This window comes from Mustela nigripes, chromosome 14 (genome assembly GCF_022355385.1).
Source record: "Mustela nigripes isolate SB6536 chromosome 14, MUSNIG.SB6536, whole genome shotgun sequence".
Taxonomy (NCBI): Eukaryota; Metazoa; Chordata; class Mammalia; order Carnivora; family Mustelidae; genus Mustela; species Mustela nigripes.
This window is the reverse complement of record NC_081570.1, coordinates 33488872-33510704: the sequence shown is the minus strand read 5'-3', so window position 1 is coordinate 33510704 and position 21833 is coordinate 33488872. Positions and strand designations below refer to the sequence as shown.

The 21833-nt window shown below is 46.7% G+C and overlaps 1 protein-coding gene and 1 pseudogene across 1 annotated transcript in view; one reads left to right on the top strand and one right to left on the bottom strand.

Annotated features, from left to right (window-relative positions):
- The window catches only part of SZT2 (SZT2 subunit of KICSTOR complex), a 52502-nt gene extending 30677 nt beyond the window's left edge, over positions 1 to 21825 (bottom strand). Inside the window, 8 exon segments of the mRNA XM_059374431.1 lie at positions 97 to 307; positions 3272 to 3378; positions 3761 to 3902; positions 4661 to 4792; positions 8604 to 8774; positions 9063 to 9236; positions 9542 to 9667; positions 21725 to 21825. Of these exon segments, the coding sequence (XP_059230414.1) occupies positions 97 to 307; positions 3272 to 3378; positions 3761 to 3902; positions 4661 to 4792; positions 8604 to 8774; positions 9063 to 9236; positions 9542 to 9667; positions 21725 to 21751 (1090 nt within the window). The 5' untranslated portion in view covers positions 21752 to 21825.
- On the top strand, positions 18314 to 19450 carry LOC132001525 (small ribosomal subunit protein eS1-like; annotated as a pseudogene).
- Positions 21826 to 21833: the final 8 nt, after the last annotated feature.

The following is a 21833-nucleotide window of genomic DNA, read 5'->3' as shown; positions in this document are numbered from 1 at the left end:
AAGCTCAGGGCCCCTGGGGACCCCTTCCTGCATCACCTCCGGGTCCATGCTATACTTCCCGGCCCCCACCCCTGGCCCCCACAGACTGCCCCTCACCGCAGTAATACTCAGGGTTCAGGGCTTCCCCACTGCGCAGGAAGGAGTAGAGGAGAAATGCCCGGTGGTAGACGGTCAGACCCGGGCTGCCTGGTTCTGCTTCCGGACAAGTGGACAGGTAAGAACCAAATGTGGCCATTGCGATAAACTTCATCAGTTCCACGTTGGGCACGTGGCCAAAACTGCAGTCATAAGAGTAAACTCCTCCCACCTAGAGAAAATGAGCAATTAGAGGCCTAGCTCCAAAAGTGGCACAGGAGAAAAAAGTACAAAAAGAGTGGAAGAGACTGAACTGGTGGCTGTGGTCACCCCTGCCCCAAGGACCAGGACCACAGAGAGGAAGTGGGCCAGTGTTCTCCTGGGACAGACCACTGCTCTGCAACTTTCCTCCCCTAGGCCCTTAACTGAAGCCACACCCTTCGGCAGAACATCAAATGCTAGACTGTACCACTCACTAAAGATTCTGGGAACTGGGTCACTGGCTTCCTATTACCATTGGAGAGACCTAGGCATCTCTAAAAAAAGTGCTTCTCAAACCTTAGGGTATATACAAAACACCTGGGGGTTTTGTTAAAACGCAATAGGTCTGGGGTGTGCCTCAGATTTCCCATTTCTAAGAAGCTCCCTGATGATGCCAGCGCTGCTGGTCCATGAACCATATCGTGAATACTAAGCCTGTAGATCAGAGATCGGCCAACTACATATGTCCTGTGGGCCAAATCTAGCACATCACCTGTTTATTAAATAAAGTTTGGCTGGAACACAGCCATGCCCATTCATCTTATCTATGACTGCTGGGACACTACAAGAGCAAAGCTGAGTAATTGTGACAACCATATGGCCAGCAAAGCTTAAAATATTTACTAGGTGGCCCTTGACAGAAGATGGGGAAAGACCACCTCGAGATGTTTCACTCAATTCCTTGACTTCTCCATTCCTGAACCCTCATCTCCAGGAACTCTCTCTATTCCACTTGCCTGCCCACTGCCTACGCGCTGTCCCTTGGCTTCTCTTGGAACCATTTCATTTTTGCAATTTCAATTGCCACATCTGACCGATTACATGCAACTATACCCCTTTGGATTCCTTCCATCCTCCTTCTCCTGCTGCTCTTTGACCTAATTAAGGCTGCCAGCCCTTAACCTCCAAGTCTATCCCTGGCCCTCTTGACTCTGCTTTGACCTCCAAACCCCAGTGAGGAGCACAACCTCTCCATGGGATCCCAAATGGAGAAAGCTGTATGTTTGTCTAGGTTGGTGCCACCTGGGAACACGTTTACACCGAGTCCGGCAAGTCCTTCAGGGCTGTCCTCAACACAGTTCTCCCCGATGCTCGCCAGCCCTCCTCACAGTACTCACCCCTACCTTTTCCTTCAGAGAGGGACGGAAGGCCCTTGGCCAAATTTATTCCCATTGTCACTTCTATCCTTCTAGTTTCAGAGGGAGAATGACTCCTCTCCACTCCCAAAGAGTCCCTTGATCTACTTCTTTGAGCCAGCATCCTCTTGTCAATAGAGAGACTTTACTCCCTCAGGCTTCCTTTTCTTTCCTTCATTTTCAAACTCAGCTTCCTCATGGGTTCTTAGAAACAAGCTGAGGTCTAGCTTAGAAAACAAACAGAACCAAGCCCTGCCCTTTCCTCCAGGTTCCATTCTCTCCTGCCCCCACTCCTCTGTCTGCTCATCTCCCACCCCCTTGTCACCTCATCACCAAAATGACCTGAAAAGGACCAGTGACCTCTTCACCACCAAATCAAAAGGGGCTTTTCATTCCTCCTTTCACCCGCCCTCCCCTGCCCTCCCCTGCCCTCCCCTGCCCTCCCCTGCCCTCCCCTGCATCTCACACTGCAGACTGCTCCTTTCTTCCCCAAACTCCAACTTCCCTGACATGAGAATCTCCGGGTTCTGGTCTGATTCCTTCCCTTCATTCTTTGCTAGGTCCCCTTCCTAGGAAAGACCTCTCAACACTGGTATTCCCCAAGGCTCTTCAGGGGCCCTCTTCTCTGCTCAATTACCACCTGCAGGCTGACAAATCCTCTCTCAACCAGTGCTGTCTCCTGAGTACCAGATCTGCATATCCAGTGCTAGCCGCTCTGAACAGGAGCCATCTACGACATAATTATGCACTCTGCTGGGCCCTTTACATGCATTGTCTCACCCGAAGAGGGAGGCACTGCTACGATTTCCACTTACAAATGAATCCGACCAAGAATCAAGTGAGGTGCCCAATGTCACACAGCTGGTACTTAGAGCCAGGATTCAGGCCGAGCACGCCAAACGCCAAAGGTGATGCCTTCAGCTGCTATCCTGTAGACCCACAGGAACCTCAAACTCGACATCCACAAGCCTGGTTTCATCATCTTGTCCTCACCCACGCCAGCTGCTTCTCTTGCTGCATGCCCCGCCAGCTACCCAGTCACCACCGATGGACAAATCTGGAGACATCCTTGACCTCTCTTTCTTACTCACCCCTCACACCTTGCTAATTTAAGTCATGTTGACGACCTCCTCATTTTCGCAATTCTATCTGCTTGTTTCTTACCCTTTATTCCCCTAATCTAAGCCCTGTTCCTCTCTCACCTTGAGCACAAACCCCCTGCCTCCACTTCTGCCTTCATGCAGCAGCAAGAATGACTTTTATAAAACACAAGCCCAACTAGTGACTTTCCTTGTGCTTATCTGCAGCACCCACAGAATTATCCCAAAGCATCTTAACACAGCAGAACCAGCTTTTCATGTTCCAGCCGATGCCTACCCAGCAGCCTTGTTTCCCAGAGCGTTTTGCTTTCTACCCTCTGGCCCATCAATCCAAATTGGCTGTGGTTTGCTGAATATTCATATTCTTTCCTTTCCTCAAGCTAGTTTGAGTCAGGTTTTCTGATCCTTACAATCAAAACAGTGATAACTAATCAATCTAACAGGGGAGATGAGGCTGGGTGTGACTGTCAGATTTCAAATCCAGCACTCTTTATCCCGTAACATGCTGTCTCCTCACATCCTCTCCCACCACTGCCACCTACCCTATTCTAGACATGACACCTATTCTCCCCACTAACACACAGGCAACTACATTATTGGCTTTATGTGGGAAATCATCAGCTGTAAGAAAGTAACCAGCCAAGTACAACTTGGTGACATACCACACTTCCCTCTTCTCTTTTCTAGAAAAGTCCTCACCTGCACAAAGGAACAAGCCACGGTGCCACTGCGAAGCTGGTTCAGCAACGTCTCACAGACAGCAACATCAGGGACACTTGTCACCCCATCTGTAATCACGATGATACCTGGAATAGGAAATAGTGGACAGACCTGGGGATGCTGACCAGACTGAAGTCGCAGGGGGGCATCCAAATGATGGGGCCCTGAGGACTTCGGTGCCCACCAGCCGATGCATTTTATGATCTACAAACACCCTTCCTTCTTCCCTTCCATCCTGCTTCTCCCTCCTGAATGCTGGATCCCAGTGTCCTAGGTGATGGCTTTGGAGCACAACTCAATCCCACTAGGGTCCCTGATGGCTGTCAGAGCTGAGTACTCCAGAGATGCACCGATGCACACTGCCCTTCCTGAAACAAGGACACATCCTCTTCCCAGGGACGCAGGGAGCCTCAATGTCCCCTTCTTATACCCTATTTCCCCAGCCCCACCAGCATTCCTTCTACTGACCTGCACTAGAGTTTGAGGGGAGCAACTGCAGTGCCAAGATGCCCTGACGAATCATACTGACCAGCCCAAGGTCAGCTGTCACCATGGAGACTCCCACCTTCCGGCCCGGGGCCTCCCCTGAGTCTGGGGACTGGTCCTCTGCCTGGCCCAAATTACAGAAGAGACAGAATTGGACAGATGGCATTACTATCCCACCCACAGCCAAGCCAGAATTTATAGCCCAGCACTGGCCAGGACAGACAGGTCCAATCCTGCTGAGACCCCAACCCCCTGCTCTGCAGCCGAGGCCTGACTGTGCTTGCTCCCCTGGGGTGTGCACACATGCTGGCCCGCAGATGGACAGGGAGTCCAGCACCGGCAGGAGCACTGGATTGTCCAGGAGCAGGGTTCCTCGCCTTTTGTCAAGGAGGCTCTTGACCCAGAGTTTCCTATCACTCTGATGAAATATTCTCTACATCAATCAAATTAAGTCTTCACAAAGGTAGGACTCAATTTCTTTGGCTACTTCTAGGATATCCAAAGGAATGAGCAAGTGTGTTCAAGTGAGTCCAAGCAGCTTTATTCTTAACTGTACAAAGTCCTAGGGAACAGAGTCCCCCACGATCAACTTGTCAGATCCAGTGGGGGAGGAGATCTAGGACTGAAAACATACCGGCAAACGGCTTTCACATTTACCCCCAGCAAAGTCTGTGTGTTGGGCAGTGTATTTGAGCCCTCCTCCAGCAGGGAACCTGTGGTGTACACTTGCCAGCAATCCTCTCCTTGGCTCCCTCTGCCTCCTAAGCCCCTTTTCCTGCCCCCTCTTCCCTCTGTATTAGGGTCTGTCCCTCCCCGCTCCCTTCGGTCCCTTCAGAGCTCCTCTTTCTAGGGGGGCCTCCAGCGGCCTTCTCTCATGCATACCTGACTCTGGGGGTCATACTGCAGCTGCAGCATGGTGGCCACCTTGTCCTCAAAGAGACAGAGCTGCTCGTACACCTGCTGCAGGAACGCCTCCCGCTGGGAAGGGTCCAAAAGGCAGCCCTGCACCAGCACCTGAGAAGCACAAGGGAAAGACAAGATATGAGGGTCAGGGGGACACAGGAAAGCTCCTCTCTGGCCTGTTTATTCTCTATAGCTCCCAGTAGGCAATCCTGACTTTTCACCCAGGATCTCAAGTTGACTAAATCCATAGCCAGTTCCTCTCTTATCAGATCATCTACTTCATGAGGGAATTGGGGCCATTCGTGACCTTAATCTGGGTTCACAATCTTCCTTTGCTTTCAGTCCTGCACACTGGGTTTCCCCAAACTCCCGCATGGGGGTGCCCTAAGATTTGCCATCTCAGGTCACCAGACTGCCCCACCTCAGCCTGGCTAATAAGCCTTTCTCATTCTGACTCATAACGTATTTTATTCCTTTTTTTTTTTTTTTTAAAGATTTTATTTATTTATTTGACAGAGAGAAGAGAGAGAGAGAGCGCAAGAGAGGGAACACAAGCAGAGGGAGTAGGAGAGGGAGAAGCAGGCTTCCCGCAGAGCAGGGAGCCCGATGTGGGGCTCCATCCCAGGACCCTGGGATCATAACCTGAGCCAAAGGCAGATGCTTAACTTACCGAGCCTCCCAGGCACCCCTACTTTTTAAAAATTCTTGTTGATTTCTAAGCATGGCACACAGAGGCAGCTCTGGACCTTTTCTCTTTTAGTCTCAAAATCATCTTCCCAGTGAGTGCTCCCTCCTCCCCTTTATCCTCAGCAGGTAACTCTCACCCCTCTCTCCACGGTGAAAGGAAACCAGCCAATGGGAACTCTGGGCTTACTTTAACCCCAAGGGTGTACTACTTTCCAGAGAATTGGACATACTTACAATGTCTTCCCAATGTTTACACCTACCTGTTTTTATTGTTCTTCCAAGGCAAGAAAAGACTCCTCCCCCGCTTTTCCCCTCAAGCTAATCTCTCCAACTAATCTTGGACCTTTTGTCTAATACCTTCATTCTTTCTCCCTAGGGTTCCCTTCCTCCTCCTTCCAACATAAGTAAGTGCCCCCACCCTAGAAATTTCATATAGGCCTGGAGGCCCCTGAGAACTCTCCTCTCTGTCAGGCTCCCACCACCTTCTCACATGCGCATTACCCCCCTGCCCCCACCCTCCTGGGCAACAACTACCTCTTCACTCCCTACTCAGGGCTGGGGTGGTCACAGCCAGAAGAGGGGAGAAGGGGGTTCTGTATATCCACTGAAGGCCTGACTATGAGAAGAAAAGCAGAATCAGGGGAATAGGAGGAACTGGGGCTCTAAGGTGGGAGAGATGTTCATAGCGGCACTGTTTATAGGAATGAAAAGTGGGTCAACCCACGAATCCAACAACAGGGTTTGGCTAGATGCGGAATGATAAAATGTGATAAAATATCAAGCTGGGCAACAATTAAAATTCATATTCTCAAAGAATATGTACTGCCAAGGAAAAAGGCCCAGATTATACATTACAAAAGCATGTGCGAATGGCCTGATGTTTCTCCTCTCTTCGGACTGGAAGGGTGGTAGGTAGTGAGGGAGGATAAACAAGAACTCAAAGCCAAGAAGGAAATTCCATCACAGTACTTAGTTCTGAGTGGCGTCTTAGGGAAGAGTTCTGTTTCTCTTTGCATTTTATGTATTTTTCAAATTTCCTTCAAGGGACATCCATTATTCTTGTGATTTTTTTTTTTTTTTTTTTTTTTTTTGGAACAGCAGGTCACATCTTGGGGAGCTTTAAAGGTGGGGTGGGGGAAGGAAGCTAGCCTGTGGCTGACCCGGGGGGGGGGGGGGGGGGGGGGGCGTTGGGGGGGAATGGTAACCTGAGTAAGCCTCCTCCTTCTCCACAGCTGCTGCCCTGGTTCAGGGCCTGCCTCTTCTCTGGGGCTGCAGTCACCTTCTGCCCACTCTCCAGTAGAGAATCTGCCGTCCAATCCATATTGCCCATGGACAAATCTGAGCCCGCTACCGTTCACTTAAAAACCTTCCATTTTTAATAGTTTTAAGAACAGGGAATAGTTTTAATAGCTAATATTTTTGCATGTTTTCTATGCGGCAGGCACTGTTCTGAGTGCTTGATATATATGAACTCAGTCACCATATGATATCGGTCCTGTTATAAAAGACACAGATGTGTAGAAAGGACAAATATTGCATAAGGGCCTGCAGCCAGCAAGCAAATACATGGGTGTGTGAATCTGGTTCACCACGCTATACTCTTCTATGGAACAAAGGACAAGTTCTTAGCTATGACGTTCAAAGCCGCTCATGATACGGGGCTCAATCCCAGGACCCTGGGATCATGACCTGGGCCAAAGGCAGAGGCTTTAACCCACTGAGCCACCCAGGCACCCCTCTTTTATTTTAAAGATTTTATTTTTAAGTAATCTCTATAGCCAACATAGAGCTTGAGCTGAGAACCCTGAGATCAAGAGTTGCACACTCCACTGACTGAGCCAGCTAGGTGTCCCTCCACTTATCTCTCTCGTCTCCCCTTTCCTACCACTCCAACTCCCACACGCAATGTTACTGTGTCTAGCAGAATTACAAAATTACTGCATCAAGGGACACCTGAGATTGGAAGCACCATTTCATAGCTCTGTGGCTTTGCTCTTGGGCCCCTCTGTCTAGAAAGCCCATTTCCCCTTCTTTGAAGGGCTCACCTCAATCCTTCCTTTAAGACTCAGTTCAAATGCCTCTTTGTGCAAAAATCTTTCTGTTGCAGCCCCAAGCTTGGCTGGGTGCTCCTTCTTGGTGCCCCCACCACACCTGAGTCATTACTTATCAGTGTCCTTATCACATTCAATTGGAGTTACCTCCTTCAATATCCATCTCCCCTCCTCCCCCAACTTTCAACTCCTCCCATCAGGACAGGGACAGTATCTGATTCATCTGTGACTCCAGGACATAGCCCAGGTCATGCAAAGTTTGGGCTTCAGTAAGCACCTGCCAAAATGAATCGAGCATTGAGCGATTAACTAACACCTGTGCCTTCCCTGTCCTGGCTATCATTGCCCGTGAAGCCCCGCCTCTGCCTGGCGACGCAGCCTACAACCAACAGTCCTAACAGCTGTGCTAGGAGAGCACCTTAAACCACAGCTGGGATCCAGACATGGGCCAACTGCCCTGTAGATTTTGGACCCTCAGGTGCCAGCTGGACAGCGAAGGTGACAACATGGCCATCAGGGAATTTCAGGGAAAGCCCCTACCCATGAGTTGAAGGTGGTTAAGAGCAGATGAGGGGAAATTGGGCCACTGCTTATCTAAGCCCCAAAGAGAAAATTCCAGTAACAGACTTGGCCATTGTCCAAAAGGAGTGTCTTGTGCTGGCCTGCTTGGGTAGTGGATAAGCCCTGTCATTATCTGTGTGGTCAGAACATGCAGCAGTTCACAGGGTCCTCACAGAAAATGACCCTCCTCCGTCCTTGGGAGAAGTAATGTTTCTGGGTTATTGGTTATATTTCAAAATCATAAAATTATTCTAAAGATCGTCTCCCACAGATAGTGCCAGGTGTTAGGGTACAAGGAAACCTTCCATTCAAACCAGGTGGGTGGTGGTAAAGGCAAAAAACAGACATCCAGGGGCCAGAACTACAGACTTACAGAAGGAGCGAGGGAGGCATGTGTCTCATCAAGGCCACCTGACCTAAAGCTCATGAGAAGGCTCCTGTGGAGCAGAGGAGCAGATTCTTCTCACGAAGACAGAGACTCAGAGATGACTAGTAAAGGGGTTCAAGAAGTTGGCGGAGCTGGGGACTCTGGGCGCAAGACCACAGAGATAGGACAAGGACTTGGTCAGCAGACTCCCAGAAGTGAGGTCTGAGGGCACAAAATTGGGGAAGAGATGCGGTACCTGGTGGGCCTGCAGGCCAATGATGGAGGAGTAGGCCTGGATGGTTATATAGATCTCAGGCTGGAAGTCGATGCAAGATCCGGGTACGCGGAAGGGTCGAAGCAGCCCGCCTAGGCAGCGGGAGAGGGCATGGAAAACTTCATCAAACAAGATCTCTCCTGTGGAATCATCCTGAGGGCAATGCAGAGAAAGATCTCTCAGGTGTGACCATAAGCAGCCCTGAGCAGAGGGCAGAAACGAGCAACTTCCACGGGCATTCTTTCCTGAAGGTTGATCACACACCCAAATACGATGCCACAGATGGAAGGGGATCTGTCAATGCTCACCATTTAAAAGCCCGTTTCCTTCCTCCAATGGTAAGCTGGCATCCCTTCTCACTTCTCTCAGGCCTCTCCCTCTCTCTCTCTCTCACCCCCTACTCCCTCCTTTCCCCCTACTGTTCTCCCCCCAACCCCTTACCACAATGCCAGTAGATGGGCTAAGGTCGAGCTCAACGACAAATCGATACTGCCAAGCGAGGAAGGTGACCCGGGTGGAAGGTACAAGGAGGAATGGCCTTGGAAGCACTGGTTCATCTGGCTGCCACCCAGGGGGCAGGACACTGAGGACTTCCAACTCCTGCTCAGACTGGAGCTGACAATCAGGACAGAGAGAAAAGGAAAGGGTCCGGGAAGAGTCACCCCTTTATTTCCTGGACCTGAACTTCTATATCCAAAAATGGCAAACCATTAGCTCCACCTCCCGCAACCCAAGCATATATTTTCCTTGTCTGGAAAATTCAACATTTCCCCTGTGGAATCATCCTGTGGGCAAAGTCCCTTGCCCATCCTAGAATGGGACCGCTCAGAGTTAATCTCCCCTCCCATTTCTAGGACCCTCTTAAAAGAGCAGATCCTTTGGGGCCAGCCCCTCACAGCCTCTACATTTCTGGACCTCACCAGCATCTCCTGGGGTGTGGCCTGCACCGTCTGATGCAGGTGATTGAGGAACCAAGCCAGGCGGACATTTCGGGAGATTCGATAATCCTTTTTCATCAACAGGAACACCTGCCCAGCTTCTTCTACCTGGAGACAAAGAGACATTTAAAAATCTGTAACAGTTCATTGAGTTCCTAGTATCCACAGATCACCTCGCAAGAAACCTGTCCAAGGAGTTCACGATATGCGAGAGGCAAAGCTGCAAAGGTGAAAAGTGAACTCCCACCTCCGTGCAAGGTGTTCCCAAGGATTCGAGTCTCTGCTCCCAGTCCCCCTATGTGGACTTCTAGGTTGATGAAGTAACGTTTTCACGTTATTGAACATTTAGGGGTTTCTCCTATAAGCCAAGAGCTCGTTGAGGGCAGGGACTCCGTCTTGTCCTATTTTTTTTCGTCCCTCCGCATGGCAAATTGCTTACGACAGAGCAGATACTCAATGATGCCAGATGCCTCCTCCTACGAAGCCTTGACCAGAGCAGCCATTAAGGGACTTTTCACTGGGTGACAAGCCAGCCTGCCAAGTGCCTCAAGATTCAACTTCTTCAGGTCACAACCCACACTTTCCCCGCCCTCCACACCTTTTAGTGGCCAGCACTCTAGAGCCTTCCCACCACTGCCTCACAGCCATCGACGCAACTGTGTCCTGCCAAGCACCAGCTGCCTTATCCCTGTCCTGTCCTTCCACCCAGAAGCCCTGCCAAATCCTGGCTCAGGATGGATCTGCCATTCTCTCTTATCCACACAAATACCACTCCAGTTGCACTTTGACACGAAGAAACGTGTCAGTTTGCCGTGCCACCTCAGGGAGGCTTGTACCCATCCTTTGACTTCTCCCTGGTGAGCAACCTCTTTTGCTCCCCCTAGAACATTTCCTGATCTCTCAACCCCTTGGTTCCTGGCAGATAAACTCACCTACTGTCTCAGGCAGAAAACAAGGGCCCACTGGTCTGAACTCCCCCAAAGTTTCTTCCTGAGCAAGGGTTATCTGAAATTCCTTTTTTTTTTTTTTTTAAGATTTTTATTTATTTATTTGACAGAGAGAGATCACAAGTAGACAGAGAGGCAGGCAGAGAGAGAGAGGAAGGGAAGCAGGCTCCCCGCCGAGCAGAGAGCCCGATGTGGGACTTGATCCCAGGGCCCTGAGATCATGACCTGAGCCGAAGGCAGTGGCTTAACCCACTGAGCCACCCAGGCGCCCCAATGCCTTACTCTAGCCTCTGATGAAGATTACACTCCTCCCAGTTTAGACAAATTGCAAATTGCTCATCCTGGGTCCCTGACAGGGGAGGGGAGACGCCAGGCTCCCAGGACTGAAGAGAGTGGTAGAAGAGAAATGAGCAGAGGCCAGTGACTGCCTGTTGAGAAATGTGGTATGGAAAGGAAGGGAAGGTTTTTTTTCTTCCCCTAAATGGGGTAATGGGGAGAAGAAATAGAAAAAGCCCGGAAAAACCACTAAGAAAGGGTGCCTAGGGGCACAGAGGAGCATGGAGAGCAGAGATTCGAGGACTAAAGATGAAAAAAGCATTTCTTCTCCAGGACAGAAGGCATGTAGCAAAAGATGCAGAAACAGCCTCTGGCAGTGGCATGGGTGAGAGCAGAAGGCAAGAAGAGGGAAGGCACTCCCATTCCTTAAGTACCTGTAATATATCTGATGGCCCCCTGGAGAAGCTAAGTGCAAGAACTTCAGACTCAGACAGCCTGGCATGAATCCCAGTTTGGCCTCTTAGTTGCCTGTGAGGTTGGGGAAAGGGTAATTAACCTCCCTAAGCCTCAGTGCCAGCATACATAAAATGGATCTAATCCTAATACCAATCTAGTGTTGTTCAGTGGGTTAAGTGAAATCAGGTACATGAAGTGCTCAGCACTGTGCCTCACATTTAGAAAGAATATGATAAAAATGAACTAGTACAGGGGCGCCTGGGTGGCTCAGTTGTTAAGCATCTGCCTTCAGCTCAGGTCATGATCCCAGGGCCCTGGGATCGAGCCCCACATCGGGCTCCATGCTTGGTGTTCCCTCCCCCTGCTTGTGTTCCCTCTCTTACTCTCTCTCTCTCTCTGTCAAATAAATAAAATAAAATAAAATAACTATTACAGGTTATTACCAGGCACAACACAAGCCTCTTCACACAAGTATGCTCATTCAGTTGGCACATAAAACATTAATAGAAAAAAACTTGTCCAAAAAAGTGAAATGATTTAACACAATTAGTAGGAAGAGGATCAGAAATCAAACTCAGGCCTCATGAGCCACAATGCCCAATGACTGAGCATGACACATGGATAAAACTGGGGAAAGAGCAGGGAAGATTTGGGGCGCCTGGATGGACCGGTCTGTTGAGCGTCTGCCTTCAGTTCAGGTCATGCTCTCAGGGTCCTGGGATCGAGTGACATATTTTGGGCTACCAGCTCAGCAGGGAGTCTGCTTCTCCCTCTCCCCCCATCCCATTCTCTCTTTCTTGCCCTCAAAGTCTTTTTTATTTTTATTTTTCTTAAAGGTTTTACTTATTTATTTGGCAGAGATCACAAGTAGGCAGAGAAGCAGGCAGAGAGAGAGGAGGAAGCAGGCCTTCCTGCTGAGCAGACAGCCTGATGTGTGGCTCGATCCCAGGACCCTGGGATTATGACCTGAGCTGAAGGCATTGGCTTTAACCCACTGAGCCACCCAGGCACCCCTCAAAGTCTTTTTAAAAAAGGATTTTATTTATTTATTTGTCAGAGAGAGAGAGAGGGCACAAGCAGGGGGAGTGGCAGGCAGAGGCAGAAGCAGGCTCCCCACTGAGCAAGGAGCCCAGTGTGGAACTCAGTCCTAGGACCCTTGGATCATGACATGAGCCAAAAGGTAGATGCTTACTGACCAAGCCACCCAGGTGCCCCTAAAATATTAAAAAAAAAAAAAAAGGAACGAGAAGGATCTCTACAGGCAGAAAGGATGCTCTGGCATAATCAGAAAGATAAAAAAAAAATTAAAACATCAATATGATGTAATTCCATATTATAGGGCAAACTTTTTTTTTTTTTTAGCAGAGCAGTAATGTTATATCTGCATTAAAAAAAAAAATTCCCTCTGGCTACCATGTGATTCAGAAAGATCCCCCAATGACCAGGGGAGATGACAATGGCCTAGACCGGAGCTACTCAAAGCAGCCATTCTATACACTGAGACTGGTCCCCCACAAGACAGCAGCTGTGCCAGAATGTAAGCCAGAAATGCCTTTCATTGAGAAAGCCTGGTTTTATACACAGACACACATACACACTCAGCTGAACTAACTTTCAAGACAACTGAGCTTCGCTGACATTTTAAGGAATCTTTGGAACAAGACAAAAATTGGTGATTAATTGGAAAGTAATAAAAAGGTGTCAAGGATGGCCAAGATAGCACTGGAAACCAGTAAGCTGCGGAATTTCCAAGTTAAACAGAAAAATCAAATATAGGTATTTACCATCACTTCTTTTTTTTTTAAATTTTTTATTTTTTATAGACCTATATTTTTATCCCCAGGGGTACAGGTCTGTGAATCATCAGGTTTACACACTTCACAGCACTCACCAAAGCACATACCCTCCCCATTCTCTTCTAACCACCATTCCCCCCAAAGGTCCCGTCAGATTGTACACTCTCATTGCCAAGATGCTAGAAACTGAAAAGGGATTTATTGGCAAAGAAGGAAAATGTAGCAGTTACCTGCCCTCTACCTCGCCCTTGGTTTCAGGGTGGGATGCTCTCATAAACTAGTCAAACTCTCTTTCAGGACTGGCTGAGCTGGTGTGGGTGTGAGTGCCCACTCTTGTCTAACTGCTGATGCTGGATCCGGGCCAAGGTTATCTAGAAAAGGATGGTCTGGGACTCAGTGTTATCAGAATAGGAAGGATACCCAAATTCAGCAGTCCTGTTTATCACTCTATCCTCAAAGCCTACAGCAGTGCCTAGCACATCAGATGCTCCATATGATTTTGCTCAATAAGTGAATTCACCATATGTCCTAAGCAAAGCAAGGTTAATGTTTAAAACTAATAATCAGCAGGAGCCTGGGTGGCTCGGATGGTTAAGTGTCCAACTTCTTCTTCTTTTTTTTTTTTTTAGATTTTGTTTATTTGACAGAGAGATAGAGAGTACAAGTAGGCAAAGCGGCAGACAGAAGAGGGAGAAGTAGGCTCTCCACCAAGCAGGGAGCCTGATGCGGGGCTCGATCCCAGAACCCTGGGATCATGACCTGAGCCGAAGACAGCGGCTTAACCAACTAAGACACAGGCACCCCTAAGTGTCCAAATCTTAATCTCAGCTCAGGTCTTGATCGCAGGGTTGTTGAGTTCAAGCCATGTGTTGGGCTCCTCACTGGGCATGGAGCCTACATAAAAATTAAAAAAAAATTAAAAAATTAAAAAAAAATTAAAACTAATACTCAGCACAACTCTTCTCAAGGTGAGATAATCTTAACACTAATCTCGGTACTATTTTCCTCTTGTTCTTCTTTGGTAGTTAGTAAAGACTTTTTTTTTCCTTCCTTTCCAAAGAAAGAAACAAGGAAATGCAAGGAAACACCAAAGGGAGTTTGGGTCCCATCTGAGCTGGGTTAAACGGGGGAGAACACATGTCCATGGGTCAGCACCATAAGAACAACCGGGAACACTTGCTCACTCCATCTTCTAGCACTAAAATATTGGTGATTCTGGTTTAATGAATGGATCTTTCTATGATTCCCTACACTAAGTTAAGTATTTCTATCAGGCATTCAGGAGGCAGTCTGTAACTCCTCAGAGCACCTACCAGTTTATAACAAAGTATTTGTGCATTTCATAATGTCTGTTTCCCCTCAAAGTCTGGAAGCTCCAGGGAGGTAGAAATTGTGTCTATATATTGTTCTTTGCTGTATCCCAAGCAACTAGCACAGTGCCAAGACACACTAGGTGCTCAAATATTTGTTGAATGAATGTATAAATGAAGGAAACTGCTCTCACAAACTTTATTTATTTTCTTCCGTGTCAAGTTATGTTCTGAATTTCTTACCAGTGATTCCTAATTTTTCACTGTTATCAACACCTGGTCTTTGTTGTCCAAGAGTTCCCATCCTTCCTCATCTACTTTATGGAAAAACTAGCCTATTTCATTGTTTAGGTTTTTCCTTTGCTTCCATGAAAGTTGTTTTTACCAGGTTTTCACTAATATGTGCCTTTTAAATATTCTCTCTCTTGCTCTCTCTTTTTTAACTGTTCTTGGAATCTGGGGAGGAGCTGCTGGTGTGGGTTCCAATGTGCACTTTGACAGCTGAGCCTCTGGGCTTGAGTTTTAGTTTCCTCCTCTATAAAGTATGATCACCTACCCCAACAGCATGTAAAAGGATAAATGTGCATATTAGCGTAACAAGTAATAACAAATAATTCATCGAAAAGGTGCTTCTCTAAGTCTGAAAGGAGTCCCACACAGCCATTCGCCAGCTTTTTTTGCTCTTCTCCAGTTCCGTGGCATAGCTGGGCGTTTCCTCATACTGAGCCAAAATGTCTTCTTGAGATCATCTTAACCCACCCTTGAGATCTGTTCTCTTAAATACATCTAAACCACTTTTGGTTAAGGAGACTCTATCAATCAAACATCTGAGGGCAGGCCCAAGTCTCTGCTTCTCCATAGTAAACTTCTCCCAAATTTTTCAGGTAGATCTCAAACGGCATGGTCTCCAGTTTCTTCACTATTTTATATCTTCGATGATATGCCTATGAACACTGGCTGGTCTCTTTTTCAACTTAAAATGTAGGGGCCAGAATGGAACACAATACCTAGGTGTGGCCACAGATTCAGAGTCTCCTAAGCTCTATTTGGAAGCTTCACCATCCTGTTGGTGCAGGGAACCTTCATGACTTTCTCACTTGAGTTGCTGTTAAGACACACCCTCCATTCTGTCCTCAAGCAGGCTTTTTGGGACACATACAATTATTCAATTAGTCCTGTTACATTGGATAAATTCAGTCTATTACTGTGAGGCTCAGAGTGCTGTTCTGCCCTCTAGCAAATCTCTTTCTAGCTTAATGTCCCTGCTAATTTCGTCAGATGCCATCAAAAACTCAACCTGGTCCAAAGAGGACAAAGAAAAGATGAGTGTGCATTCAGGCATTGGTCAACAAATTGATGGGACCGGGCTAGGTCCCAAGGATACCATGGAAGGCAAAAATTGGCATTCTCTGCTCTCACAAAATTTACCCTATAATAAAGGGGGGGAAAAAAAACCAACCCTGATCATATAACCATTCTACTTACTGTATTATTACAAACTGAGTAAGTGCACTAATGGAGAAGAATGTGGTTCTATGGCAGCATATAACAAAGTAACTTAACCCAGGTTAGATCTTAGGAGAAAGTGACACTGAAGGTTGAGCAGGGTTTGCTAGGTGAGGAGAAAGGGGGGAATAAACCAGATGGAGGACACACTGGGGGGCTGTGGTATTAGAAATGTTCTTTAGATTAGTAGTAGTTAGTAGGCTGCTTAATTCCATCACTGTATTGCTTTAATTTCTCCACCTTGTCTTGAAAGTTATTTTGAACTATGGACTGACTGCTCAAGGCCAAGCTGAAGCCTTCCTAGGTCATCAACTAGTTCTTACAGAATCCACCTCTTGAAACCAGGGACGGTTGTTCAATGTGAGCTTTCTCACAACATTCTCCCTCATCCACGAGCCTTCAAAGTCAACAGCTATGTGTTCAAACCACCATCTCGAAGAGATCCTCATATTCAAGATATAACTGATCAGAACCAGAAAAATAAAGAATTAATCCAAGCAGCTAAAACAGTAGTTTTCGAAGTGTGATCCAAGGACCAGGTACATCAGAATGGCCTGAAGTGCTTATTAAAATGCAGATTTCTCAGGGCGCCTGGGTGGCTCTGTGGGTTAAAGCCTCTGCCTTTGGATCAGGTCATGATCCCAGTGTCCGGGATGGATCCTTGCATCAGGGAGGCTGCTTCCTCCTCTCTCTCTCTGCCTCCTCTCTGCCTACTTGAGATCTCTGTCTGTCAAATAAATAAAATCTTAAAAAAAAAAAATGCAGATTTCTGGGCATGACCCAGACCAACCGAATTTGAGTTGACAGGACTCAGGAACCTAAATTTAACAAGCTTCCCCAAGGGATTCTTCCACTTTAATGCCTGACAATCTCTGAAATGGTTGTGTTCTCCCAGCATCCACACTCACACGGAGCTTCAGTTCCCTGATATTTAATCCCCAAGACTCATGTGCATTACTCTTGGAGTGGTCTGGCAAAGAAACAGCAGGGTTCTGGAGTCAGAGACCTGGATTCAAATCTGGTTTTACTACTTGCTATCTATGTGAGCTTGGACAAGTTACTTAATTTTTCCAGACCTCAGTTTCTTCATTGATAACATGTAGGTGAGAATGTCTACTTCATACGGATGTTGTTGCAATTAAACATGAGAATCCAAACAATGATAGAAGAAGCCTAGCATTCTTTGGAACACTTATTGAGGCCTACATACCATGTCTAACAAGATGAATAACACATTATTAGGCACTGTGCTGCATACCACGTATACTAGGATGAAGGAAACATTGCCTGTCTCAATTTGTTGGTTTTGTTTGTTCTTTGCACCTGCCCCTTTGTGGTTAGGGTATAAATAATCTTTGAAGACTTTTCCAACCCTAATGCTATTCTCTCTTAACAGAATCCCATGAAATAATTTCGATACTTCCCCCCTTGAACTGTCTGAAGGCTCCTAACTACTGGCCAAAGTCCGGAACCTTTAGCACAGGTTCAGCCTCACTCCTTTTCTCCTCTCTCCCCAATCTCCCACAGAGTTAGAGCACCTAGGATCTTTTATTAAACACTGGTTCTGCTACTGCTTATTAGTGTAAGGCCTTGGTGGTGAAGTTACTTAAACTCTTTGTGCCTTAGTTTCCTCATCTGTGACACTGGGAAAATAATAATGCCTATTTCATGGAGATTCTACAAGGATTAGGTGATAGTCGGTAAGCCCTCCTGAAGTGTTAGCTATTCTCGGTGTTAGCTATTCTCACTGCCCCACTGCACCCACATTAGCAGCTGCTTCTAGACCCTTCTCACCCCAGGATTTTCACTGTTGCCTCTGCTCACAGCCAACTTTTACTCATTCTTCAGTGTGAAATGTCGTTTCTCTGAAAAGGCATCCCAACTCACCTCTCCCCTCATACTTCTTAACAGAGTCGGTTAAGAACTCCTTTCAAACACTCATTCACTCTGTAGTTTTCCTTTGCAGCCCTCATTATAAGTCAACGTTTGTTTACTCCATTAAAATAGGGGACATGTCTGTCTCACACTGCTTGGCATCCACCCTGATTCTTAGCACAATTCTGAGTCCATAGTAGCATTCGTAAAGTATTTTCAGTATTTGATGAATGAATGACTTCTTAAATCTGACTATGCCCAATTTTTTTTTTTTTCTCTTAGGATTGCAACAACCTCTAAAAGTCACTATTCTGCCCAGGGGCAGACCTCTTCACTCCCCTGACTCTCTGAGATAAAATTTTCAGAAATGCAAATCAAGAACTTAACACGTGCTTAACTTTTGGCTGAATGAGACGTCTACCAGTTTGTGTCTTCACTCCAAGTTACTACAGATCTGCACTGATCAATACAGTAGCCACTACCAAATGGGGCTACTGAGTAAAATGTGGCTATTCCAATGGTCCAAAATGAAATGTACTGTTAAGTGTAAAACACATGCTGGATTTTTAAAAATTTGGTACAAAAAGAATGATACCTTTTGGCTCCCTGAGCAGCGAAAAGGTAGTCAGCAAGAACAAGCACCCTAAAAAGGCGGCAAAAAAGGAGCCAAGAAAGGGAGCTAAGAAATATTGGCATGATGTGAAAGCACCAGCTATGTTCAATTTAAGAAGTATTGGGGGGCGCCTGGGTGGCTCAGTGGGTTAAGCTTCTGCCTTCGGCTCAGGTCATGATCCCAGGGTCCTGGGATTGAGCCCTGCATCGGGCTCTCTGCTCAGCAGGGAGCCTGCTTCACCCCCCCCCCCGCCTCCTCTCACTTTGTGTGAAATAAAAAAATAAAATCTTAAAAAAAAAAAAAAAAGAAATATTGGGAAAACATTAGGCACAAGAACTCAAGGAACCAAAATTGTATCTGATGGCCTCAGGGGTCATGTTTTTCAAGTGAGCCTTGCTGATTTGCAGAATGAAGTTGCACTTAGAAAATTCAAGCTAAGGGTGCCTGGGTGGTTCAGTGGTTTAAAGCCTCTGCCTTCGGCTCAGGTCATGGTCCCAGGGTCCTGGGATCGAGCCCCACATTGGGCTCTCTGCTTGGCAGGGAGCCTGCATCCTCCTCTCTCTCTGCCTACTTGTGATCGCTGTCTGTCGAATAAATAAAATCTTAAAAAAAAAAAAAAAAAGACTACCGATGGTTATTTGTTTTGTCCATTTCGTGTCAGTTTTACTAAAAAATGCAATAATCAGATTCGGAAGACCTCTTCTGCTCAGTACCAACAGGTCCGCCAAATTCAGAAAAAGATGATGGAGACTGTGACCTGAGTGATTCAGACAAATGACTTGAAAGAAGTGGTCAATAAACTGATTCCAGACAGCACTGGAAAAGATACAGAAAAAGCTTGTCAGTCTATTTATCCACTCTATGATGTCTTGGTTAGAAAAGTAAAAATGCTGAAGAAGCCCAAGTTTGAACTGGGAAAGCTCATGGAGATTCATGGTGCAGGTAGTAGTTCTGGAAAAGCTACGGGGAATGAGACCAGTACTAAAGCTGAACGAGGGGATGGATATGAGCCACCAGTCCAAGAATCTGTTTATAGGGGCGCCTGGATGGCTCAGTGGGTTAAAGCCTCTGCCTTCGGCTCGGGTCATGATCTTGGGGTCCTAGGGTCGAGCCCCGCATCAGGCTCTCTGCTTAGTGGAGAACCTGCTTCCTCCTCTCTCTCTCTGCCTGCCTCTCTGTCTACTTGTGATCTCTGTATGTCAAATAAATAAATAAAATGTTAAAAAAAAAAAAGAATCTGTTTATAATTCAGATATTTAATGGTGACAAATAAAAAATCTTATTTGTGTTGTTTAAAAAAAAGAATGATAAATATCTCATAATTTTTAATATTTATCACAATGAAATGGTAATATTTTGCAAATGTAAAGTTAAATAAAACACATTACTAGAATTGATTTCATTTGTTTTCTTATCCTTTTAAACATGGCTACTAAAAAATTTACATAAATGGCTTCCATTAGATTTCTACTGGGCAGTGCTATATATTTTTTTTTTTTTGAAGAATTATTTATTTATGGGGGGGTAGAGAGGGAGAGAAAGAATCTCAAGCAGACTCCCCACTGAATGTGGAGCATGACCTGGGGCTGATCTCATGACCCTGACATCAGGACATGCACCGAAATCAGATGCCAGATGCTTAACCGACAGAGCCACCCAGATGCCCTGGACAATGCCATTTTACATATCTGCCAAAAAAGTGTGTTGTATTTCCCTACAACATCCCCCCATTTCCTCTCATCTTAATCCTTAAGATGTACTTCAAATTCTTTCCGTCTTTCTCAATATTGATATTCCAAAGCATGGGCTATTCCACCATTCCCTGTGGAACATATCTGATTCTTTTATTTTTTTCCTGAAGATTTATTTATTTATTTGAGGGGTGAAAGGGAAGGGGGAGAGAGAATTTCAAGCAGACTCCCTTCCCAAGGTGGGACTCGATCTCATGACCCCAAGATCATGACCCAGGCTGAAACCAAGAGCTCAACTCACTGAGCCACCCAGGCGCCCCATCTGATTCTTTTAAACAGCACAAGGTTTCCTACTTAAACTCTGGTCTCAACACATCAAATCCCAACAAACTGGAGATTTACCATCCTGTGGCTACAGTATTATTATACTATAATCACGATGGTTAAAAACGTAAGATCTGGAGCCAGGCCACCTGATTGAGAGTCCTGGCTCTACTACTTACTAACTGTATAATAACCATGTGACTCTGGTGAGCTGTGTGCTTCAAATTCCCCAACCGAAAGATGGAGATGATGAAAGTGTCTAGGGATGAGAGCATTAATTGGTATTGGTGAAGTGCAGAGGCTGGTGCCTGGCATGCAGTAAGCATTCGCTACATGACTACTATTTATGTCATTAAACACATCCTTCGCCCTTCCCACCTACTCATGTACTCTTAGAACACTGGGCACCTCTTCTAGTGATGTTGTTCTTTCCAAATCTAATAGGTTTTATGCTCAGATCTTTTTTTTTCTAATTTCTTTTTCTTTTTTTTTTTAATTTTTTATTTTTTATAAACATATATTTTTATCCCCAGGGTATGCTCAGATCTTTTAACTTCAAAACTCTGCCACTCCCCCGCCGAGTAGCCCTTGGGTAAGGTACTTAACCTCCTTCATTTTTCAGTTTCCTTATCTGTAAGTGAGAAAGGATATTGCCACCTTCCCTTCCTCCTACAAGTTTGAATAACATCGTGTGGCTAGAAGTTCCTTGCATTAGCACCCGATGGATGCCTCATATACATTTTCTGTTTTAATACATAAGGTCCTCACAACACACCATAAAACAGGTATTCTATGAAGAAGGAAACAGGATCCGGATAGTCAAGACTTGCCCAAAGTTGCACAGATAGCTAAAGAGCAGAGCCAGTATCGGGATGAGGTATCACTCCGAGTCAAATGTTTTTTTCACGAAACCAAAGCTGCTCCCTAAGTCCACAAGCGCCACAACTAAATTAATTCATGCTGTTCATGGCATTCCAATGTTTGGGGAAATGCATAAACCAGCAAAGTAGGTCTATCGCCGTGTTGCCCATGGAAACTGCAGCAGAAAATCAAACCACAGGTTTTGCTATCATTATTAAAACTGAAAAATTCGAGAGCTCTAGAGTCGGCGACGTATCTGAAATTTTAATAAACAAAAAGCGACGGGTTTTTGCTCTAGCAACCCCCCCCCCCCTTCCCCCACGGAGAAAACTGCGGGTCGCGGGGAGGAGGTTCAATTGTCGGGCCTTCCGGGCTGGGCCCATCTCTGCCCAGGCAACTCGGCCCGGCCGCCCCCCGGCCAGGAGGAGGCCGCCGCCGCGCCGGGCTGCCGGACCCTCCCTCTCGGGGCTCGGGGCCCAGCGCCCAGCGTTGCGCCCGCCCGCCCCTCACCTCCGGCTCCGGGCGCTCCGAGGCCATCACACAGCCCTCCCGCGCCGGCCCGGGCCAGAGAAGATGCTCCACTGGTGACCCCTGACCCGGCTACAGGAGCCTCGCAGAA